Raw genomic sequence first — 22404 nt, 5'->3', positions numbered from 1 at the left:
GGAACCAAAGTAGTTGGTCAGCAAGTGAAGTGCTAATTTGAAGACCAGCAAGGAGAGGAGTAAAATCAAGTAAGTCAAGGAGGAAGTATAGGCAGGTCTAGTTTAATGAACATCTAATGGTCTGAAGAATATTTATTTTAATGCAAGGAGTATAACAGAGAAGGCAGATTATCTTAGAGCCTGGATTAGTGCTTGGGACTCCAATGTGGTAGCCATTACAGAAACTTGGTTGAAGGAAGGGCAGGACTGACAACTCAATGTTCTAAGGTTTAGATATTTCGGACAAAATGGAAAGGGATGGAAAAGGGGTGGGGAATTTTCATTGCTGATTAAGAAGAATGTCACAGAGAGAGGATGTCTTGGAGGGCACATCCAGTGAGACCGTATGGATAGAACATAGTGATTGCACCTTTCTTATTCCAATGATGGGCTTATAGTTTAGACTTCAATAGCTGTGGGAATTAGAGGAACAGATATATAAGCAGGGTCATGGTAGTGAGTGATTTTAATTGCCTCAGTATTCACTGGAATTTCCTTAGTGCCCAGGGTCCAACTGGGTTTGAATTTGTTAGGCGCATCCAGATGGATTCTTGAAACAATATGTAGATGGTCCTTCTAGAACAGGGGCTGTATTAGATCACATCGTGGCGAATGAGCCAGACCAGAAGTTTCAGTGGGGGAGTATTTTGGGAAAAGTGATCATAATTGCACAAGTTTTAAAATAGTTACAGAAAAGAATAAGATTGGTCCTGTACTTACTGCTATAATTCACCTTCCCCCAATTTAGCACTATTAGACAGAAAGTGGAAAAGTTGGATTGAGAGCAGCTGTTTGAAGCTTAGTCCATATCTGACATATGGGTGTCTGTTAAAAGCCAGTTAATCAGAGTTCAGGACGAGTATGTTCTTGTGAAGATGAAAGGTAAGGATAGTAAGATTTGAGAAACTTGGATGATGGGAGAAGTTACTTTTTTTTTTAAATTCCAAGAAGTACAAATGCTGAATGTCAGAAACAAAAACAAATTACTGGAAAAGCTCAGCATCTGTCGAGAGAAAACAAAGTTAAAGTTTTAGATTAGATTCCCTATAGTGTGGAAACAGGCCCTTCGGCCCAACAAGTCCACACCAACCCGCTGAAGCGTGATCCGCCAAAGCATAATCCACCCAGGCCCATTCCCCTACATTTACCCCTTCACCTAACACTACAGGCAATTTAGCATGACTAATTCACCTAACCTGCACATTGTTGGATTGTGGGAGGAAACCGGAGCACCCGGAAGAAACCCACGCAGACACAGGGAGAATGTGCAAACTCCACACAGAGTCGCCCGAGGCGGGAATTGAACCCGGGTCTCTGGCGCTGTGAGGCAGCAGTGCTAACCACTGATTCTTCATGAATTCTGCAGAGGGGTCATTGGACCTGAAGTATTAACTCTGTTTTCTTCTCACAAATACTGAGAGAGATGTTCTCGGTTTAGTTAAAAAGAAAAAGGAAATAAACGTAAGGTTAAGGAAATAGAAATCAAATAAGGCCCTTGAGTGTAGAGGAAGCACAAAAGAACTGAAAAAAAGAAGTTTAAGAGGTTGAAGAGGCCATGAAGTGTCTTTGGCAAGTAGAATTAAGGAGAATCCCATGGCATTTTATACGTATATTAGGAGCAAGAGGGTAACGAGTGAAAGGGTTGGTCCACTCAATGAGAAAATGGAGAAAAATTGTCTTGAGCCAGAGGAAGTGGGTGAGGCTGTTGTAATGTGTATATCATATTGGTGTTCATCAGGGAGAAAGGCACGGATGATGGTAAGTTTAGGAAGAGGTTTGTGGATAGTCAGAGTCTCTTTCCCAGGGTGGAAATGTTAACTACCAGGGGACGAAGGTTTATGGTGAAAGGGGGAGTGTTTAAAGGCGGTGTGTAAGGAAAGTTTTTACACAAATGGAAGTAGGTACCTGGAATGTGCTGCCAGGGAGGGTGGTAGAAGCAGATATGGTAGCAATATTTGAGACATTCAGACGCATGTACAGGCAGGGAATAGATGGATACTGTGCATGTGCAGGAGATGAGGTCAGTTTAGAATAGCATTATGGTTGGCAGATATGGTGGGCCGAAGGGCCTGTTCACTGTTCTACCCCCACTTTAGCCTGGTACTCATCGGTCCGATACTGAGGGAGAGTTGCAATGTTGGAGACACCGTCTTTCAGGTGAGACGTTAAACCAAGACCACCCCTCAGATGGATCCCTTGGTTTAATCTCAAAGAGGAGGTGCCTTTTCCTCAGAAAACATGCAAAAACAGATGGTCTGATGATTTATCTGCTTTCTGAATGGAAATTGTTGGTTGTTTATTTGTATGTTAGAACAGTGACAATTCTTCAAAAGTTGCTCTTTTAGATATATGCTATATTTAGTACATTATCCAGTGATAAATAAAGGTAAAAGCCACCTGTATTCATGGTAGTGTCTGTGTTTGTTTAACAAGAATCTTCGACCAAGAGCCTAATCAACATTAAAAAGCTTGATTTTTGTTTGGTATTGTGAGATTGTTTTTGTAGAGGAAACAAGTAGCACATAATGGACAGTTGATGGGATACAAGACTTTCTATATTTTAGTACTGTACATGCATAATTATAGGGCTAAAGGCATTCTGCTGCTTAAACTGCTTGGAAACAGTGAAGCAAGCCCCCAACTGAACGCTGAACCAAGTCCCATCTGAAATGCTGATTGCGATTAAAGTGGCAATTAACTCAATAGAAATTTAACGTTTCAGTTAAAATAGAAACAATTAATGCAATCTCAGCTAATTCACACTTAACCCCTGGACAGACCAATTTGTACGGAGCATGATGGAACTTCCATTCAGTGTACAGATCCTCTCTGCTTTCCTCTTGATGAGCTTCTGTTTGTTTTCTGTGTGGCTCAAGGGGAGAACTCACCACCCCCAATCTTTCCTTTGTGTTCTCTGTCCCTCTCTATCTGTTTACCCATCCCCTGTTCCTCTGTCTTGACTTGCCCTATCTGTCTGCTCCCGCCATTCCCGGTCTGTTTCCCCACCCCAGCTGATTCACCTCCCCAGGGTGAGGTTTAGCATGTCATTGTCAGGAATGTATGGATAGCTGATGAGCTTGTCCAGTCTGGTTACCTTGTATGCAGCTGGAGACTATTGTTCCACTCTTCATCATTAAACCCCCGATGTGTTCACCTTCTGTCTCCTATGCACCCCACATGCCCCCTGCCTGCGCTCCTTGAGAACAAGTTCAATGCAGAGATGAAGCAGTCACAGCCAGATCAAATCTTGCAAAAAGGTAGAAATTAAAAGGAATGTTACTTTCGTACATCAAAATGATGATGAACTGCCTCAAAATCAAAATGAATCCTATTGTCTCTCACTCAAAGATGTCCTTTCCCAACACCTTTGACTCTCCTGTGTGCAAACTTTCCAACTATTGCTTGCTTCACTTAAACTTTGTTCCTTCCTTGATTATATCTCTCACAGCACACCTATGGTCTGATAGCTCAACTTAACCAGCCCCAAACGTCAACCTCCAAACCGTCTCCGTTGAGCAACTTGACGGTAATTCTTCCTTTTAAATTTCAGTATGTTCTCCTACATACGACACGTCTGAACAGGATGGTGTGTTGGCGAGAGCAAGAGGCAAATTTCACATTTCAAATCTCTTTTTATTCAAGACCTTTAAAACTGAGACTGCATTTCCTTTTGTCTTCCCTTCCCTTCCATTCCAATTTCAAAACCAAACGTTTGGTGCCACTAGACCACTGCCATTTGACTTTTCTCATTGTTTCTTCAACTACTTTCAATCTCCAATACATGCTGCATCTCTGGCCCTCTAGGTCCTTTTCAAGGATAATTTATTATTCTCTATGTATTTGGCAAAGGAGTTGACACTGTCTGAGAGTTTTAATCTACAAACACTGCATTTACATGTGTGTCCTTGACCTGCTACTTTACAGGAATCATTAACTTCAATGGGATAATTCCTCCATTTAAAATGGTGGGTTTGGTCCTTCCCTCTAATTTGACATTGCATTCCCTCCTTACTGGGTACACAGTATCATGGGTGGCACGGTGGTACAGTGGTTAGCATTGCTCCCTCACAGCGCCAGAGACCCGGGTTTAATTCCCGCCTTGGGCAACTGTCTGTGTGGAGTTTGCACATTTTCCCCGTGTCTGTGTGTATTTCCTCCGAGTGCTCCGGTTTCCTCCCACAATCCAAAAACGTGCAAGTTAGGTGAATTGGCCATGCTAAATTGCCCATAGTGTTAGGTGAAGGGGTAAATGTAGAGGAATGGGTCTGAGTGGGTTGTGCTTTGGAGGGTCGGTGTGGACTTGGTGGGCCGAAGGGCCTGTTTCCACACTGTAAGTAATCTAATCTTTAAAAAAAACCTATCACCTTGCAAGGGAATTGGAATATTACGCAGAGTGCTTTTGAGAATGAATAAGTTGGATACTCATGATGGCTAAAAATTAATTTGTGGCTATGTGGATCACAATCTCTGGCAAAATGAGTAGAGAATTTGGTTACATCCCAGTGATATAACCTGCCTCATCTGTTTCTTCATCAGGGTCTCAACCATGAGCAGTGATTACTTGAATTTATAGCGTTCTTGTAAAATCTCTCAAGTTTCTCAGGAAGTGTGTTGGCTAGCAGGATTTGTCAAGCAAACCGTGCAAAACAAAGGTTTGCATTCATATAGCGCTTTTCACACGCACAGTAATTTCAAAGCAATTTGCAGGGAGTGGTGTGCTTTTTGAAGAGTGATCATAATTGCAAGGTGGGAAACACAGCCATTTTTGCGCAGTAAGATCCCACAAGCAGCAGTGTGGTGACTACATTTTCTTGTGTGCGTTATTGATTTGAAGGGTTAACTTTGGGCAGGACAGCAGACAAAACTCCCCTGCTCTTCTTTCAAATAGTGTACATCCATCTGAGAGGGTGGGAAAGACCTCCTGGTTTTTAAATTGAAAGTTAACACCTTCACCAGTGCTACAATGGACGGTCCTCTCTGATCGTTGGTCTCCATTGCTGCCGTGACAGTTGGAGACTCAACCTTCTGATGTTGAGACAGACATGCTATTGACTACGCCAAGGTTGTCACCAACAGATATTAGGACAAATTTGACCAAAGTCTCGGTCAAAGAGAGATGTTTAAAAGAACAGTGAAAGGCACAGTGAGGTGGAAGGAATCCAAAGGGTGTGTCAAAGCAATGCAACGTATAGCATCAATGATGGAGCAATGAAATTCAGGGATGATCAACAGGTTAGAGTCGGGGGAACCCAGGCATTGTGGGGGATAATGATGACAGTGTCACTTCACTAAAAAGCAAACCAATTCCCTCCAGTGAAGTTACTGTCTTAAAAATAGTTGAGCACCACTTAAAAACTCAGTTGCCCTTCAGGAATTGTAAATACCTCATTCTCCAGCGAAGTAATGAACTTTTATTGAACATTTTGTCCATTTTCTTTTCAACACTGCAATTACAGCAGACGAGCAGCTGCACAGTGAGAGGCCCTCTCAAAAACCATCAGCGCGGAACAAAAGACTGTGCTTTTCTTTTAAATTTGCTCTCATGCTGTTTTCTTAAACTTTGCCTCCATCAAAGGCAGCTTTAGTTTAGTGCTGTGGTTGCTTCGTCACAGTCCCATGAAAATTGCAAAAGCTGTGGAAATTCTGAGATTCCAGTTGCAGGATTCTGCTTTATCTTCGACTGTCGGTGTGAAAGCTTTCCGGCTCCATTCCTGTAGGACTCTGCAATCAGCACACATTTGACGCTCCCTTGTGATTCCCTCCCCAAACATCTCCACCTCACCATGCCCTTGAGTCACTATGATGACTCTTCAAAAAGTACGCCACTCTCTGCAAAGTGCTTTGAAATGTGAAAGGCACTATATAAATGCAAACCTTTGTTTTACACGGTATGTTTGACACGTTAGGCCTGGTGAGGTGTTGAGAGACACAGCCACAGGGGAACTGAGTTTGTGGGTCCTAGTTTCTCCAACTGTGAAAATGAAGAGAGAACTCACTACTCCAATATAAGGGCTGTCCTCAGCATGTTGAATATGCTGCAATAATTTGAAGAATTGTGAATGCGGATCAGTTGCCCCTGGCATCATCACTGAATCCCTGCAGTGTGGAAACAGGCCCTTGTGCCCAACAAGTGCACACTGACTGTCTGAAGAATATCTTACCCAAACCTATTCCCCTACCCTATTATTCTACATTCACCCCTGACTAATGCACCTAACCGACACATCCCTGGGCCTTTATGAGCAATTTAGCATTGCCAATTCACCTAACCTGCACATCTTTGGACAGAGGGAGGAAACTAGAGCACCCAGAGGAAAACAATGCAGACATGGGGAGAATGTGCAAACTCCACACAGTCAGTCATAGAGATGTACAGCATGGAAACAAACCCTTCGGTCCAACCCATCCATGCCGACTAGATATCCCAACCCAATCTAGTCCCACATGCCAGCACCCAGCCCATATCCCTCCAAACCCTTTTCTATTCATATACCCATCCAAATGCCTCCTAAATGTTGCGATTGTACCAGCCTCCACCACATCCTCTGGCAGCTCATTCCATACACGTACCACCCTCTGTGTGAAACGTTGCCCTTAGGTCTCTTTTATATCATTCCCCTCTCACCCTAAACCACCATAGACCAGAATCGAACCCGGGTCCCTGGCGTTGAGAGGCAGCAATGCTAACCACTGTCCCACTGTGCTGCCTTGCTAAACTATTAACTGCATTCACTCCAACTGCAACTTCATCTCTGCAGATCTTTTTGGTTTCCAAAAGAATTAACTTTACTTTGAATTTGGCATCCCCTCCTTTCCAAGTGCCCACTTCCTGTCTGCCAGCCTCAGCTTTTCAGCAGATAAGCAGGAGGCTGGAAGAACACAGCAAGCCAGGCAGTATCAGGAGGTGGAGAAGTCGATGTTTCAGATGTAACCTTTCTTCAACTTCTCGGAGCTGCTTCGATTTAGTCCTCCATTTTACCTTTGATTTAATTTCCTTCATAATCAAAGTTACAGGGGAAAGATATAAAAGAGACCTAAGGGGCAACTTTTTCACACAGAGGGTGGTACGTGTATGGAATGAGCTGCCAGAGGAAGTGGTGGAGGTTAGTACAATTACAACATTTAAAAAGCATTTGGATGGGTATATGAATAGAAAGGGTTTGGAGGGATATGGGCCAGGTGCTGGCAGATAGGACTAGTGGGGTTGGGATATCTGGTTGGCATGGACGGGTTGGACCGAAGGATCTGTTTCCATGCTGTACATCTTAATGACTCTACACAAAATCCCAGTATTTCCCATCAGCTCAGTGGACATGACAAGAATGTTTGTTTCTGTTTTGCTCATGTTTTTGGATGTGGGCACTGCTGACTGGGCCAGCATTTCTTGCCCATCCCGAGTTGCCTGTTGAGAAGATGGGGGTGAGCTGCTGCAATGGGTGGTCTGTCTGATGACCCACGACACTATGAGGGAGGGAGTTCTAGGACTTTGACCCAGTGACAGAACAGTGATATCTTTCCAAGTCAGGATGGCAGATTATACTAGTTTCTGAGGTGTATGATTCTGCCTGCCCCTATTTTAAATTTAACATGTCTCTGCAACATTTCATATGGAATTTTTAATTAATATTGAGCATTGAATTAGATCCATGCCATTGTCAGCATCCTATAGATTTGACGTGTTTTAAATATCAGAGCAACACCCAAAGTCCAATATATTGCACTCGGAGTTTTGATTTTTTCCCTGTGCAGAATGTAAATGTATTGGTATTTCCAAACACATTTTTTGATGATTGCTTTGTATGTAAACAAATGAAATATTAGGGCTCTTGTGGTGCAGTATCATTAACAGATGTAGCTGATTGTTCAAATCCTGCCTGCTCTAGAGGTATGTCACAGCACATTTGAGCAGTTTGATTAAGAATATTAAAAATGAAATATTACATAATTTGAGAACCTGAGCATTGAAAGCTGCAGGCAGGAACTGACCCACAATAAAATGGGATCAGTCTCTCCACTGTGTTCTGGAGGTTTACTCACATGTGCATTTTCTCTTCTGGTTCTGAAACTCAAAATCTTGCATTTAAACTCAAAATGCTACAGCTTCATTGGGAAAGATTATGAGATATTGGTAATGCCACTGACCCAGTAATCCAAGCTAATTCTCCTGATTTGGGTTCAAATCCCATCGCAGTCCTTGGAACCTTGTCCTGTCCAAACTTACCCTCACTCTGCCTTGATAATTTGCGAAATGCTTATCTCTGCCTTTATTTGCTCTCTGGATTTGCTGAATCAAATGGTCTCCCATCCTGAATTTGTGTGTCCCCTCTGCTGCCCTGCACCTTAAGTCACAGCAAGCCCCATGCGCTCCGTATCCCAGTGCTTGCTGACCTATTGGTTGCTGTCTAAGTAATACTTCATTTTGAAGGCTTTACCTTGTTTTCAGATTCCCTCCCTCACCCTTCCTAATTGTAATCCGCTCCATCCCACAGCCCTCGCCTCGATGTTCTCCCTAAATCCTAGCCTTTGCACATCCCTTGATTTTGATCACTTCTCCACTGGAGTTTGAACCTTCCTCCTATATTCTGGTGGTCCCTTATTAAGTCCATCTAATGCTCATGCTCACGCATGCTCTCAGTCTCTCTTGCTCTGTCTTGCTCACCAATGTGTCCCCTCTATTTAAGACACAGTCAGAAGTCACACAACACCAGGTTATAGTCCACCAGGTTTATTTGAAATCACAAGCTTTCGTAGCACTGCCCTTCATCAGGTGAAGTCTGCTGGTAACTTCTGACTTTGCTCCCCCAGTCCAACATCAGCACTTCCCCATCATTTAAGGCACACTACTTAAAACCAGCCTGCCTATTGGATTTATGATGGTAATCTTGTATTTGTGACTGCTCACCCCTATACATGGCAATGGTTTCTCTCTGTCTATCCAACGATTTCCTTCGCAATCTTCAAGACCTTTATAAAATCTTCTCTTCATAGATATAAAAGCTATTGTCTACTGTTTTCCTGAATTTCACAACCTCGCAATTAAATTGGTTTCGTTCAGAAGCACAGTTGAGAAACTTTAAAATACTACAAGAGCAGAGGGGTTTACTAGAATAGTGGGAGTTAGAGAGTCTGAAGAAGATGGGGTTGTTCTATTTACAACCCAGGAAGTTTAATTGATGTGTTAAAAAATTTTGAGGGAGTTTTTAATAAATGTAATAAGGGGGCGTCTTCTGTACTGAGCTTGGGGATGAATAACCAGCAGGTACCAATTCAATGTGACTAGTGACAAGGTGACTAGTTTTATTGGGAGATTCGTGATCTGGGATAGCAGAATCATTTATGATTTTTCAAAATGGGATATTTGAGTATGAGGGAAACAAATTGTGTGTCCTTGGGATCAAGACAGGAGAATGGGATTAATTGGATAACACTGTCAAGGAGCTACTGTAGGTACAAAGATCTCATCATTCCATAAGTTGCGAGTCCAAACACACCACGATACTTAATTCACAGTTTTAGTTTTCAGGGGGCAGCACGGTGGCTCAGTTTTTAGCATTGCTGCCTCACAGCAGCAGGGACCCGGGTTTGATTCCAGCCTCGGGTGACTGTGTGGAGTTTGCACGTTCTCCCCGTGTCTGCGTGGGTTTTCTCCGGGTGCTCCAGTTTCCTCCACAGTCCAAAGATGTGCAGGTTAGGTGAATTGGTCATGCTAAATTGGCCGTAGAGTTAGGTGCATTAGTTAGGGGGAATGGGTCTGGGTGGGTTACTCTTCGGAGAGTCGGTGTGGACTAGTTGGGCTGAAGGGTCTGTTTCCACATTGTAGGGAGTCTCATCTAAATTCCTTGCTGGAACTGGCAGTCAGATTCCAGCCAACTGCGTCTGAAGACTGAGATATTGGCTGACGGTGGCACTTGTCACGTGAGCATCAGAACATGTTAGGGAGAGAGTTTGGAGTGATTACCAGAAGGTACTGACTGTATCCAAGTAGGAGAAGCAACATTTGACAACACACAGCAGCTTGCTTAAGAGATGGAAAAGAAAGAAAACTTATGTTTTTCAGTGCCTGAGAATACTCTAAACAGCTTCACAGTTGGTTTTCAGGAAGGAAGTACTGTTTGTGCACAAGGTTCCAAAAGTAGCCTTGAGATAGTGATTGAATAATCATAGAATCTTGCATTATTAATGGAAAATCAAATATTTACCAGGGCAGTGGGGATAATTCCTGTGCTGTTCTTCAAAATAGTGCCATGCAATTTATTAAAAATCACTCACCTGAGATGATGCCCTCTGAATTAGAAGGTTAGTCAGCCTCAGTTATTGGAGGTGCGTAGTTCAGGGCAGTGCTGAGAGGGTGCCAGGTAAAACTCAGTGGGGTATCAAAGATCCTTCTACACACTTTTGAAGAATAGCAGGGCAGTACTCGCCAGTAGCCCAATCAGTTTCTCTGGGAACTTCACAGAGAATCAATGTCTCAAAAGGAACTTACTGTATTGATTAGATTACTTACAGTGTGGAAACAGGCCCTTCGGCCCAACAAGTCCACACCGACCCGCCGAAGCGCAACCCACCCATACCCCTACCCCTACATATACCCCTTACCTAACACTATGGGCAATTTAGCATGGCCAATTCACCTGACCCGCACATCTTTGGACTGTGGGAGGAAACCGGAGCACCCGGAGGAAACCCACGCAGACACGGGGAGAACGTGCAAACTCCACACAGTCAGTCGCCTGAGGTGGGAATTGAACCCAGGTCCCTGGCGCTGTGAGGCAGCAGTGCTAACCACTGTGCCACCGTGCCGTCCTGTTGCCACCGTGCCGTCCTGTGTTCAGAAGAAATCTGAAAAGTAAATAAAAAATGGTCCAACAGCGTCAGCAGACGGGGAGAGAATCTAGGTTGATGTTTTGGTTTAATGTCTGTGTTCGTTCGAGCAGTTCAGTTCCACTGTTCTGTATTTCTACTGAACATTTAGGTTGTGGTGCTCGCAAATAGGCTACCATGTTTGCTTATATTCAACAGTGACTGCATTGGATGTCAAACTCTTTGGGACATGCTGGATATTATACAAATGCGCATAATGCATTTCTTTAAAACTTGCAGCAAATGATATGGCCTTCTATGTTATGGAGGTCTTACTAAAATTATGCGGGGCTTTTATGCAACCTCCTCTTAGAGTACTTTTTGCAGTTTTGATCTCTATATTTGAGGAAGAATGTATCTTCGTTGGAGGCAGTACAATAAATCCTCACTGTAATGGGTTCTTCTGTGTTGAGGGACAGAAAGATTTGTATCTTCACTTTCTGGATTTGTGACAAGTGAGCGCTGATTTCATTGAAATATAGAGGATTATGAAGTGATTTAACTGAGCAGAGGCAGAGACTTCCCTGGGTGGGGAAACTGGAACATAGGGCACACTCCTGGGGTAAGGGGAATGTCACTGGGCTGAGATGAGCAGAAATGAGTGTTTTTGGAACGCTGTGCCTCAGGAGGGTAGATATAGTTAAGGTCGAGAGATTTTTGTTGTCACGGGAAGGATATCAAGAGTGGGCAGGAAAGTGGATGTGAGGCCAAAGATGAGCATTGACAATATGGTCTACTGCAGCTCTCCTCTTTGGAGGCACAGGACCAATGACGGAGCAATTTTAAATCGATGGATTTGAGACCAGAATTGCAGAGATCTCAAAGGCTGTGGGGGTCTTTGTGGGTACAATAATGAGGAGCTGAGGCCACAGAAGGATATGAAAACTATAAAGCAAATTTTACAATTAAGGCATTGATGAACTGGGAGCCAGTGTATAGCATAGAGAAATACAACCCAATTTTATAAAAATTAGGATTCCTTGTCAAAGTTGAGATAAACAAAGGTAACTAATTTGTGCCCCTTTTTGGATATCACTCAAATGTTAGTTTATATTGAAAAATGCTGGTAAACTGTGGCAGCAAGGAAGAGACTTTGTAATTTCCAACAGCTCAGACTTGGATTTGAAACCTTCCTGTGTTTTTATGTTACTGTTTGCCAGTCACTGCTGGCAGTCTGTATTTGGTTGTGCAGGCCAGCCAAGAGCCCTGGGCAGTGACGGATCTTTGATTGATGCTGCTTATCACACACAATAAAACTTCATCTCACCCAGCGCCATGTGTCACTGCTTGTTGGTCATCACTGTAGCCCTAGTGACAGCTGTTGCAGGTAATACACTGCTCAGGGCACAGGTGTAGACCTCTGGGCAGCCGAAGGGGGGATCGGAATTGTTCACTTGGCTACACACTTCATGTCGGGCTCATTGAGCAGGAGTTTGACATAATCAACATGCTAAAGGCTGACTATTGCCTGGCAACAACTTGTGCAGTGACTGCTACTTATTTCACAGAGGATGTTCTTCATTGTAGCTGCTTTCCCAAATATTGGGAGAGGCAAAACCATAATTATATTACTGTGCACTTAACATTTGCAGCTTTTCTTTACAGAATTAAAATCTTTCCTTGCCCCAATTCTCTGCTATTTCCGGTTACAGGGAAATCTAATCTCGATCAATTTCACACAATAGCAGTCAACCTTGTCCCTCTGCAGTCGCAGAATGGAGCTGGATTCCTCCCGTGTCCCTGTTTACAGACATCCGTTGAAAAGGGAGAACTATTCCAGATGGTACAGGGAAGAAACGTTTTTTTCAAAATAAAACTCCTTTTAAAAGTTATGATCATGTGCTGAAATGACAGGCTTAAGAAGCACAGTTGCCATACAGAAGAGCTCACAGCCAGGTCTCCCATGTGGGGAATCCCATGCACAGCAAACAAGATAACAACAAGCAAACAACAATGATTGAGCACTGGAAGAGACCATTCAACCCATCATCCCTTTACTGGCACATTAACCCTAGTCTCCTGCCCTTTCTCCTCAGCTCTACCTTATACTTAGCCAGTTCTCTTTTGAAAGGTTTTGACTCCTTTTTATAACTCCCTTTTGGGCAGTGCATTGCAAGTAACAACAACGCAAATGTTTAAAATAAAATCCGCAGACTTTTCTTTTGCTATTTCCCTCAACCTTTGTCATTTGGTCTCTACTTTTCCACATTGGAAACAATTTTCACTGATGTGGTTGAGCTATGTTTGAAAGTTGATATAAGTTCAAAGTTGCCAAGACTCTGGGATGAGTTCTCTTACTCTTCAGGATTACTGGGTTTGTTATTTGAGGACACATGAGGTGCATCAGTGTAACAACGCAGCACTGCATCAATAATCTGCTGAAGAGTTATCTAGACTTGAAATGTTAACTTGCCTCCTCTCCATGGATGCTGCCTGATCCACTGTGATTTCCAGCATTTTCTTGTTTTCACTGCCAGGTCCACATGCTTCTGTTCGGGAATGAAACTCAAAAGTTTCTCCCTATGGGCAAGAGTGGTACAACTCAATTAAGATGTCACAGGGGAGTCAATGGCCTTGTGGTACTATCACTAGACTGTTAATGCAGAGACCTGGGTAATCTTCTGGGGACCCAGGTTCGAATTCCACCATGGCAGAGTGTGGAATCTGGAATTAAGAGACTAATGAATCCATTGTCGATTGTTAGAAAAACTCATCTGGTTCACTAATGTCCTTCAGGGAAGGAAACTGCCATCCTTACCTGGTCTGGCCTAAGCATGACTCCAGATCCACAGCAATGTGGTTGACTCTTAACTGTTCTCTGGGCAATTTGGGATGGGCAATAAATGCTGGCTTGGCCAGCGATGCCCTCGTCCTGTGAATGAATTTTTTAAAAACTTTAAAGGGGATTTGATGCATCATTAGGTATGTATGCGCTGAATTATGCACAACAGGCAGTTTGCAGGAGGAAATAAATTGGAGGAATAAGGGACTGGGATGAATTGGGCTGTCCTCGAGTTGGTGCTCACTGGTTGGTTTTCTCCTGAGCCAGTCAATCATCCTATTTTCTGTCGATGTGCAGATGAGGCTTGACTGTGATCCATCTGTCAGGAAGTGGCATTTAATCAGATGCCTTTCTCTTTCAAAGAGCTGGCAGAGATGGGATGTGTTGAATGGCCGCTTCCTCCACTGTAAAGTTTTACAGGTGGAACAGAATATGAAGTTCACATCGATTACCAAAACAATTCGCTCGGATTTAACTCTGCCAATTGGCACAGGTGTGAGAATGCGATTAGTGAAAATAAACCTTGCAACCTTGGACCTTCCTGAAAATGGTTTGGTTATCTGGGTCAGTTTGCAATGAGCACTGTTTCCATCCCTTCCTGGCACTGACCAGCTTTGAAGTGGATGGAGAGAGAAAGGAGACATTCAGAAGAAAGAACTGGTGGGATGAATGGGACAGAGGGATCGGCAGTGGTTTAAGAACAATTTATGCAAAGCCATTGATTGACTTCAGTGGAGTGAAGACTGTGGGTTGCTGTTGGTTTAAAAGCCTGAGCTGCTAAGCTTCTATGTTGAAATGTAGAGAACGTTACACATCCAGCAGCGTCCTTGCCATCTGCCCAAATGTATTGGCTACAAAAAAAAGTCTCTACTTGTTGCATTTCACTGGAGTATACTCGCAGGTTGGGTGTTGTGCAATGGTGAATATTCTCTGCTGTGATAAATAGATACATCAACTAGAGGATTAGACATTACTAAGACCAATAATTAGCAAATTAAAGCATCTGATGGCTAGATTTTGTTTGAATGGCCGCTGTAAATAGTTCTGGTTCTGTGGCATCATTTCAGATGTTAGCTTTGAAGAAAAGATGCTTTTCTCTTTTAATTTTCCCCTTTCGTCAAGTTTTGAGTGGAGTGAGTCTTCTGTTGTGTGTGCACTTCTGCAGCTCCTCCCATGATTTGTCTGGCTGACTGAGCCTATCAAAGTGACCCTGGAATAAAACAAACAACTGTGGGTGCTGGAACTCTGAAACAACGCCTGAAATGCTGGGGAAACTCTCAAGGATGTGAAGAAAGGTCACTGGGCCTGCAAGGTTCTCTCTGCTTTCTCTCCCCAGATGCTGCCAGACCTGCAGAGTTTCTGCAGCAATTTCTGTTATCATTTCAAAGTAACACTTGGCTCTGCTAAGCTCTTGTCGCTTTAGCCTCTATGTTTGGTGAGGTGGGAATGATTGAGAATGCTAAAACAGAGGTCGTCCAGAGACTTTCCCCCTCCTGGCTTCCATCTGGAGCCTTCCCCGGGGAAACCTGTTTTTGAATGCCAAATAACATGAGGACTTGGGTTAACTAACATCACACCTCATGTTTTATCGTGTACTCAGGGTCACAGTCTGTGCTTGTGTGTGAAATGAGGGGACTTTTAGGAGAACACTCAATGGAACAGTTAGCCTGCAGGATGCAATGGCTCTGGGGTGAAAATAATTAGAATTCAGTTCATTGTCACATGCACTCACATGAAAACAATGAAGAGTTTGCAAGTCGCCATTTACTGTGTGATCTTAGATTCCTGGGTGCAAATTCTCAATTACAAAGTTTTAGGGGAAAAGTAATGAAATAAAAAGTCTGGTAATAAATTAGAAAGAAAGAGATACAAAAGTTCAGAATAACTGTCCTCCCACCTCAGACTGTGCTGAACTTCACCTCAACTGGGAGTCCCAAGAGTCTCAGTCCACATCGGGAAATGAAAATTGATCATTTAAAAAAGTATCATCTTGTCCAGCACCTTGCAGAGGACTGTCAGAAAGCAAGTGAGAGACCTGGAAAAGTGTTCAGTTATTGGATCCTGCATCACAATGCAAGCCGCTGTGCTTTAAAGACTCTTCCGATAGGATACAAAATTTAATTTCAGAGGATCCTCAGCCAATTCCCCTGGCCAATAGGTATAAGATTCCTGGTCGAAACCACTAAGAGATGGTGGTGATGATGGAACACGCTGGGTTGGAACCAGTTTGTATGCTGAACTCCTATCGCAACAATCTGTCTGCGACTTCAAATACACCCTTACTTTGGTCTCAAAGTTGTTGGAATTTTCATTTGTTTTTTTTCAGAACTCAAGATAAATCTGGGATTTCATGAAACCTAAAAATTTAATTTTTTCTTGATCATCATTTTCTGTAGGACTTTGCCTAGAAATTGTCTCTTGCTTTGATGTAAACAACAGAAGGCACCGCCTTTCAAAAGGAATCTGTTGTGAGAAATGGCTGAGGGATGCATGGGATGTTTGGTGTATAGTATGACACTGCACACTGGCAGATTCAAACTTGCTCTTAACATTTCTGCTGCTTTCTCTTTATTCTCCTTTTTTCCTTTCACTGGCTTCAATATATGATTGTAACTTTGTTCCTCAGCATTTAAATGTGGACATTTTGAAGTGTAGTTACGGTCATGATGTAAGAAACACAGCAACCAATCATCACCCAGTATGCCAGTGATGATTGGCACAATGTGCCAGTGACCAGATCATCAGTTTTTGCAGTGTTGGGGATGGGCTATTCACCAGGGCACCAGGAAAGAAGTCTCCTCCTTCTCTTCAAAACAGAGCCATGGGGTATTTTTAATATCGACCGGAGAGAGCAGACGTGTGTCATAATATTCCTTTTCTGGACCCGAAGCGTTAACTTTGATTTCTCTCCACAGATGCTGCCAGAACCACTGAGCCTTTCCAGCAATTTCTGTTTGTATTCCCTGTCCATGCTTTTCCCTGATTTTATAAGCACACTTGATTCCATCTTTATATCATGTCACTTTTCATTTGGAAGTTAATCGTATTCTGATCTGAATTATTTCTAGCCAATTTTAATCGCCCTCTTCAGAGATGTGATTGCACAACTCTGGAGCAGGCAGGACTTGAACCAGGACCTCCTGGACAAGAGGTAGGGATGCTACCACTGCACCACAAGAGCCCTTCTGCGTCATTTCAAATGCGAGTAAATCTTTCTGCTGTGATGGGGTGAGCAAAGTGTGATAATCAGTTCTGATGAAAGGTCACTGGACTCAACGTTAAATCTGTTTATCTCTCTCTCGTGACTGATGCTGTCAGTGCTGCTGAATTTCTCGAGCAATTTCTGTGTCATATCTCCAGCTTCCGCAGTTCTTTGTTTTCTCTCATGACAGTCGAGGTGTGGTTTTGGTGAGGTGGTTAAAGATTGTTCATTACTCGAATGGCCCTGAGCAGTTTTGCTTCTCCTCCGCTCCTAGGTGACCACCCGTACGAGTGCGAATTCTGTGGGAGCTGCTTCCGAGATGAATGTACTCTGAAGAGTCATAAACGCATTCACACTGGGGAGAAACCCTACGAATGCAACGGATGTGGGAAGAAGTTCAGTCTGAAACACCAGCTGGAGACTCACTACAGAGTTCACACAGGTAAGGCCTGACTATCAGGGCCACCCATTGCTCAACGGTAAACTAGAGGGTTTTAGAAGCCGCCTTCTCATGGGATATCATCGCTAGTTGTTTATTGACACTTTATAGAATTCCAACAGTGTGCAAAGGGGCCGATCAGCCCATCCAATTTGCATTAACCCTTTGAAGAGCAACCCACCCAGACCTAGCCCATCTCTGTCACCCTGCATTTACCATGCCTAATACTAGAATCATAGAATCCCTGACACTGGCGAAGTATGCCATGCAGCTGCAAATGTGTTGCTGGTCAAAGCACAGCAGGCCAGGCAGCATCTCAGGAATAGAGAATTCGATGTTTCGAGCATAAGCCCTTCATCAGGATGAAGGGCTTATGCTCGAAACGTCGAATTCTCTATTCCTGAGATGCTGCCTGGCCTGCTGTGCTTTGACCAGCAACACATTTGCAGCTGTGATCTCCAGCATCTGCAGACCTCACTTTTTACTCGAAGTATGCCATGCAGTCCATCATCTCCAAACTAATCCTCCAACCAGCATCCCATCCCGACCCATACCATCCCTGCAATCCCTATGGATAACTCAACTTGCTGTCACATGCCTGGACACCGTGTGCAATTTAGCATGACCAATGCACATCTTTGGACTGTGGGAGCAAACTAGAGCAACTGGCGCAGACAGTGGGAGAATGTGCAAACACCACACAGCCAGTTGCCTGAGGCTGGGAACAAACCCTGGGCCCCCGGTGCTGTGAGGCAACAGTGCTAACCATTGAGTCACCGTGCCACCCTTGTTGCTCATCTCATCTTACCCTCTAACCTAGCTTGCTAGGTTATTTCAGAGGGCAGTTAAGATTGGATTGCTTTACTGTAAGTCTGGAGTCATCTCACCTGTAAGTCAGGTCAGGGAGAGATAGCAGAATTCCTTCCATAATGGGCATTGGTAAACGAGGCGGAGATTTACAAGATTTAACAAGAGTTATTAATTGAATTCAAATTCCATCAGCTACTGAATGGGGTGCGGGTGGTGGGGGTTTGGGCATTTGTCTTACTGGTCTGATCCTGTGAATTTTCTTTTGGATCACTATCCCCCTTTAAGCTATAGGATCTATGTTGGTGTGTTTACAATCACAGCTCATCCTGTTCAGTGCTGGTATAGAGTCATAGAGATGTACAGCATGGAAACAGACCCTTCGGTCCAACCCGATCATGCCAACCAGATATCCAAATCCAACCTAGTCCCACCTGCCAGCACTCGGCCCATATCCCTCCAAACCCTTCCTATTCATATACCCATCCAAATGCCTCTTAAATGTTGCAATTGTACCAGCCTCCACCACTTCGTCTGGCAGCTCATTCCATATACGTACCACCCTCTATGTAAAAACGTTGCCCCATAAGTCTCTTTTATATCTTTCCCCTCTCACCATAAACCTATGCCCTCAAGTTCTGCACTTGCCCACCCCAGGAAAGGACTTTGTCTATTTACCCTATCCAAGCCCCTCATAATTTTGTAAACCTCTATATAAGGTCACCCCTCGGCCTCCGACACTCCAGGGAAAACAGCCCCAGCCTGTTCAGCCTCTCCCTATAGCTCAAATCCTCCATCCCTGGCAACATCCTTGTAAATCTTTTTTGAATTCTTTCAAGTTTCACAGCCTCTTTCTGATAGGAAGGAGACCAGAATTGCATGCAATTTCCAACAGTGGCCTAACCAATGACCTGTTCAGCCGCAACGTGACCTCCCAACTCCTGTACTCAATACTCTGACCAATAAAGGAAAGCATACCAAATGCCACCTTCACTATCCTATCTACCTGCGACTCCACTTTCAAGGAGCTATGAACCTGCACTTCAAAGTCTCTTTGTTCAGCAACACTCCCTAGGACCTTACCATTAAGTGTATAAGTCCTGCTAAGATTTGCTTTCCCAAAATACAGCACCTCACATTTATCTGAATTAAACTCCAACTGCCACTTCTCAGACCACTGGCCCATCTGGTCAAGATCTGTTGTAATCTGAGGTAACCCTCTTCGCTGTACACTACACCTCCAATTTTGGTGTCATCTGCAAACTTACTAACTGTACCTCTTATGTTCACATCCAAATCATTTATGTAAACATTTGGTTTACTGGTCTGATCCTGTGAATATTCTTTTGGATCACCATTTCCCTTTAAGCTACAGGATCTATGTTGGTGTGTTGACAATCACAGCTCATCCTGTTCAGTGCTGGTATGCAAGTCCTCAGTTAAAGTTGTGGCTCTGTTCCTGAAAATCTCAAATTTAGGTCAAACACTGGTTCTGATGGAAACAAATTGTAAATCTTTAGTTAGACTATGTAGCACATTCCATGTCATAGACAAAAAAATATATTTAGGTATTATCCACTTGGACAAGGATTTACTGATAAAACTTCGGTAGTCTAAATCTCTCCTCGTTCACTTGCAGGATGTAGAATTCCAATGAACCCATTACCATTCAATTGTTCTATGTTGGATTCCAGTGTATTATTAAACACTTTCCGATTCTCAGGATTCAGAAACCCCTTCCTATTCATGAAATTCTGATCAACTCCATGCCAGTCTCACTGTGTACACAGGGTTCCAATAGATCCCTTCCTGTTATTTAAGATTCTGACATTCAATGTCCTACTGTCATCCACTGTAGAGATGTCTTCAAAGCGATGTCGCTATTAACATTTCTAAACACCTTCGCTAGAGTGAACATTGTAGGCCTTCCACACGTTAATGACTTCTTCCAAAGATTGTACTGGGCTTGGTAACAATGCGCTTTAACACTTCTCTCCCTTGTAGCGTGAAAGATTAAATGCGCTGTAGCCCAGAATTATAAATTGGTGAGTCTGTCTACTCTTTTTTAAAGTTAAATGAAAAGCTAATTTGAGTTAGGTCAAAGAAATGCTGATTGAAGCAGAACCTTTTGTGGTAATTTAGTATCGGCACCATTTAACTGTGTGGTGCTTGGAGGGTGAGCGGCAAATCCTAATGTTGATGTTGCAGTGTGTTAATCTGTGAACTGCTGCAGGCCAGTCTGCTGAGCTGCGTTCCGTACTCTGCTGTGGCTGAGGCAATCTGAGCGATGGAGCACTTTGTCATGAGGATTGAAAAATCTGAAGTTGTGACAATGCCAAAGGCTAAAATCAAGTCTCCTACCCCTGTCCGTGAGCTTTAAAATCCATTAATGCACGACCCAGTGAGATCTTAATTAGATTCCCCTCCACCTCAAATGTTGCTAAATTAAATTGACTTTTGTTTTTCCTCTGTTTGTATTCATCAAAATTTTCCCATTCTGCTATTCCTGATGTGCTTTATTTTCACAGCAGTACCTCCAACCCAGCAACCCACCTGATGTGAAATATCTCCCATTCAAATAACTCATGCTCTGTTACACTTAACCCTCACACACGTGTGCTTTCTGCCCTCATTCTAGCCCCCTCGCCTTTACTCCTCCTCCTGTGCTGTTACAAAAATGTTGATACTTTTACTTTCCTCTGGTGAATTTAGTTTGCTCCTTACAAAAATGGCAGGAAAGAACACAAACCAGGGAAGTAGAGCTAAAAGGGGACTTGAAATGTCTTTGGAAAAACAGGATTAAGGAAAATCCCAAGATGTTTTACCCATATATTAGGAGCAAGAGGGTACCTAGGGAAAGGGTAGCCCTCCTCAAGGACAAAGGAGGCAATTTATGCGGGGAGCCGGAAGAAGTGGGTGAAGTCCTTAACGAATACTTTGCATCCGTATTCATAATGGTGAAGGACAGGGATGGTGAGCCTTGGGAGGGTTTGTTATTATTCAAGGGCATCTCAATATAAAAAAGGTGTTGAGTGTTTTGCAAAGCATTAAAGTCAACAAGTCTATCCTAGAATGCTGAGGATATTGCTGGTGCCTTGTACAATTTTTTTCGTCTCCTCCTTAATGACAGGTGAGGTCCCAGAGGACTGGCGAATACCCAACATTGTTCCTTTGGTTAAGATTAGATTAGATTACTTAGTGTGGAAACAGGCCCTTCGGCCCAACAAGTCCACACCGACCTGCCGAAGCGCAACCCACCCAGACCCATTCCCCTACATTTACCCCTTTTACCTAACACTACGAGCAATTTAGCCTGGCCAATTCACCTAGCCTGCACATCTTTGGACTGTGGGAGGAAACCGGAGCACCCGGAGGAAACCCACGCAGACACGGGGAGAATGTGCAAACTCCACACAGTCGGGAATTGAACCCGGGTCTCAGGCGCTGTGAGACAGCAGTGCTAACCACTGTGCCACCGTGCCGCCCACAAAAGAAGGGCAACAAGGATTATCTGGGAAATGACAGGCCAGTGAGGTTATGTTGGTGGAAGGGAAATTATTGAAGAAGATTTTGAGTGATAGTGTGTACTCACATTTGGGAAAATATGGACTTGGATGGTTTTGTGTGGGCAAGGTTGTGTCTCACAACTTGATTGAGTTTTTTTTGAGGAAGTGACAAAGTTGATAAGGCCAGGGCGGTAGATGTTGTCGATATGGCAGGACCTTCGACAAGATTCCTTAAGGCAGATTGATCCAAAAGGTGAAGTCCCATGGAATCTGCAGTGAGTTGGTAAGATGGATACAGAGCTGGCTTAGTCATAGAAATGATGTGGAGGTGCCAGTGTTGGACTGGGATGGACAAAGTTAAAAATTACACAACATGTGTTTAGGGAGAGAGGGGAAAGATATAAAAGGGACCTAAGTGGCAACGTCTTCACACAGAGGGTGGTGCTTGTATGGAATGAGCTGCCAGAGGAAGTGGTGGAGACTGGAACAATTAGAGCATTTAAAATGCATCTGGATGGGTATGTGAATAGGAAGGGTTTGGAGGGATATGGGCTGGGTGATCGCAAGTAGGACTAGGTTGAGTTGGGATATCTGGTCGGCATGGATAAGGTGGACCGAAGGGTCTGTTTCCATGCTGTACGTCTCTATTACTGTATGTCCAGGTTAGAATCCAACAGGTTTATTTTGAATTACTAGCTTTCAGAGCGCTGCTTCTTCATCGGGTAGCAAGTGTGTTTTTCTGACTGGAGACCAGTTATGTTCTGTATGG

The 22404-nt window shown here is 43.6% G+C and overlaps 1 protein-coding gene across 3 annotated transcripts in view; it reads left to right on the top strand.

Annotated features, from left to right (window-relative positions):
- zbtb16a (zinc finger and BTB domain containing 16a) overlaps positions 1-22404 on the top strand; it is a 279344-nt gene that overhangs the window by 242983 nt on the left and 13957 nt on the right. For all 3 annotated transcript variants that reach the window (XM_060846844.1, XM_060846845.1, XM_060846846.1), the window contains exon 6: positions 17158-17325. In XM_060846844.1, coding sequence (XP_060702827.1) covers positions 17158-17325 — 168 coding nt within the window. The remainder of the gene's footprint in view (positions 1-17157; positions 17326-22404) is intronic.

The sequence above is a fragment of the Hemiscyllium ocellatum genome, chromosome 29 (assembly GCF_020745735.1).
Source record: "Hemiscyllium ocellatum isolate sHemOce1 chromosome 29, sHemOce1.pat.X.cur, whole genome shotgun sequence".
Classification (NCBI taxonomy): domain Eukaryota; kingdom Metazoa; phylum Chordata; class Chondrichthyes; order Orectolobiformes; family Hemiscylliidae; genus Hemiscyllium; species Hemiscyllium ocellatum.
The sequence above is the reverse complement of the archived record's forward strand: the minus strand, read 5'-3'. Positions and strand labels throughout refer to the sequence as shown.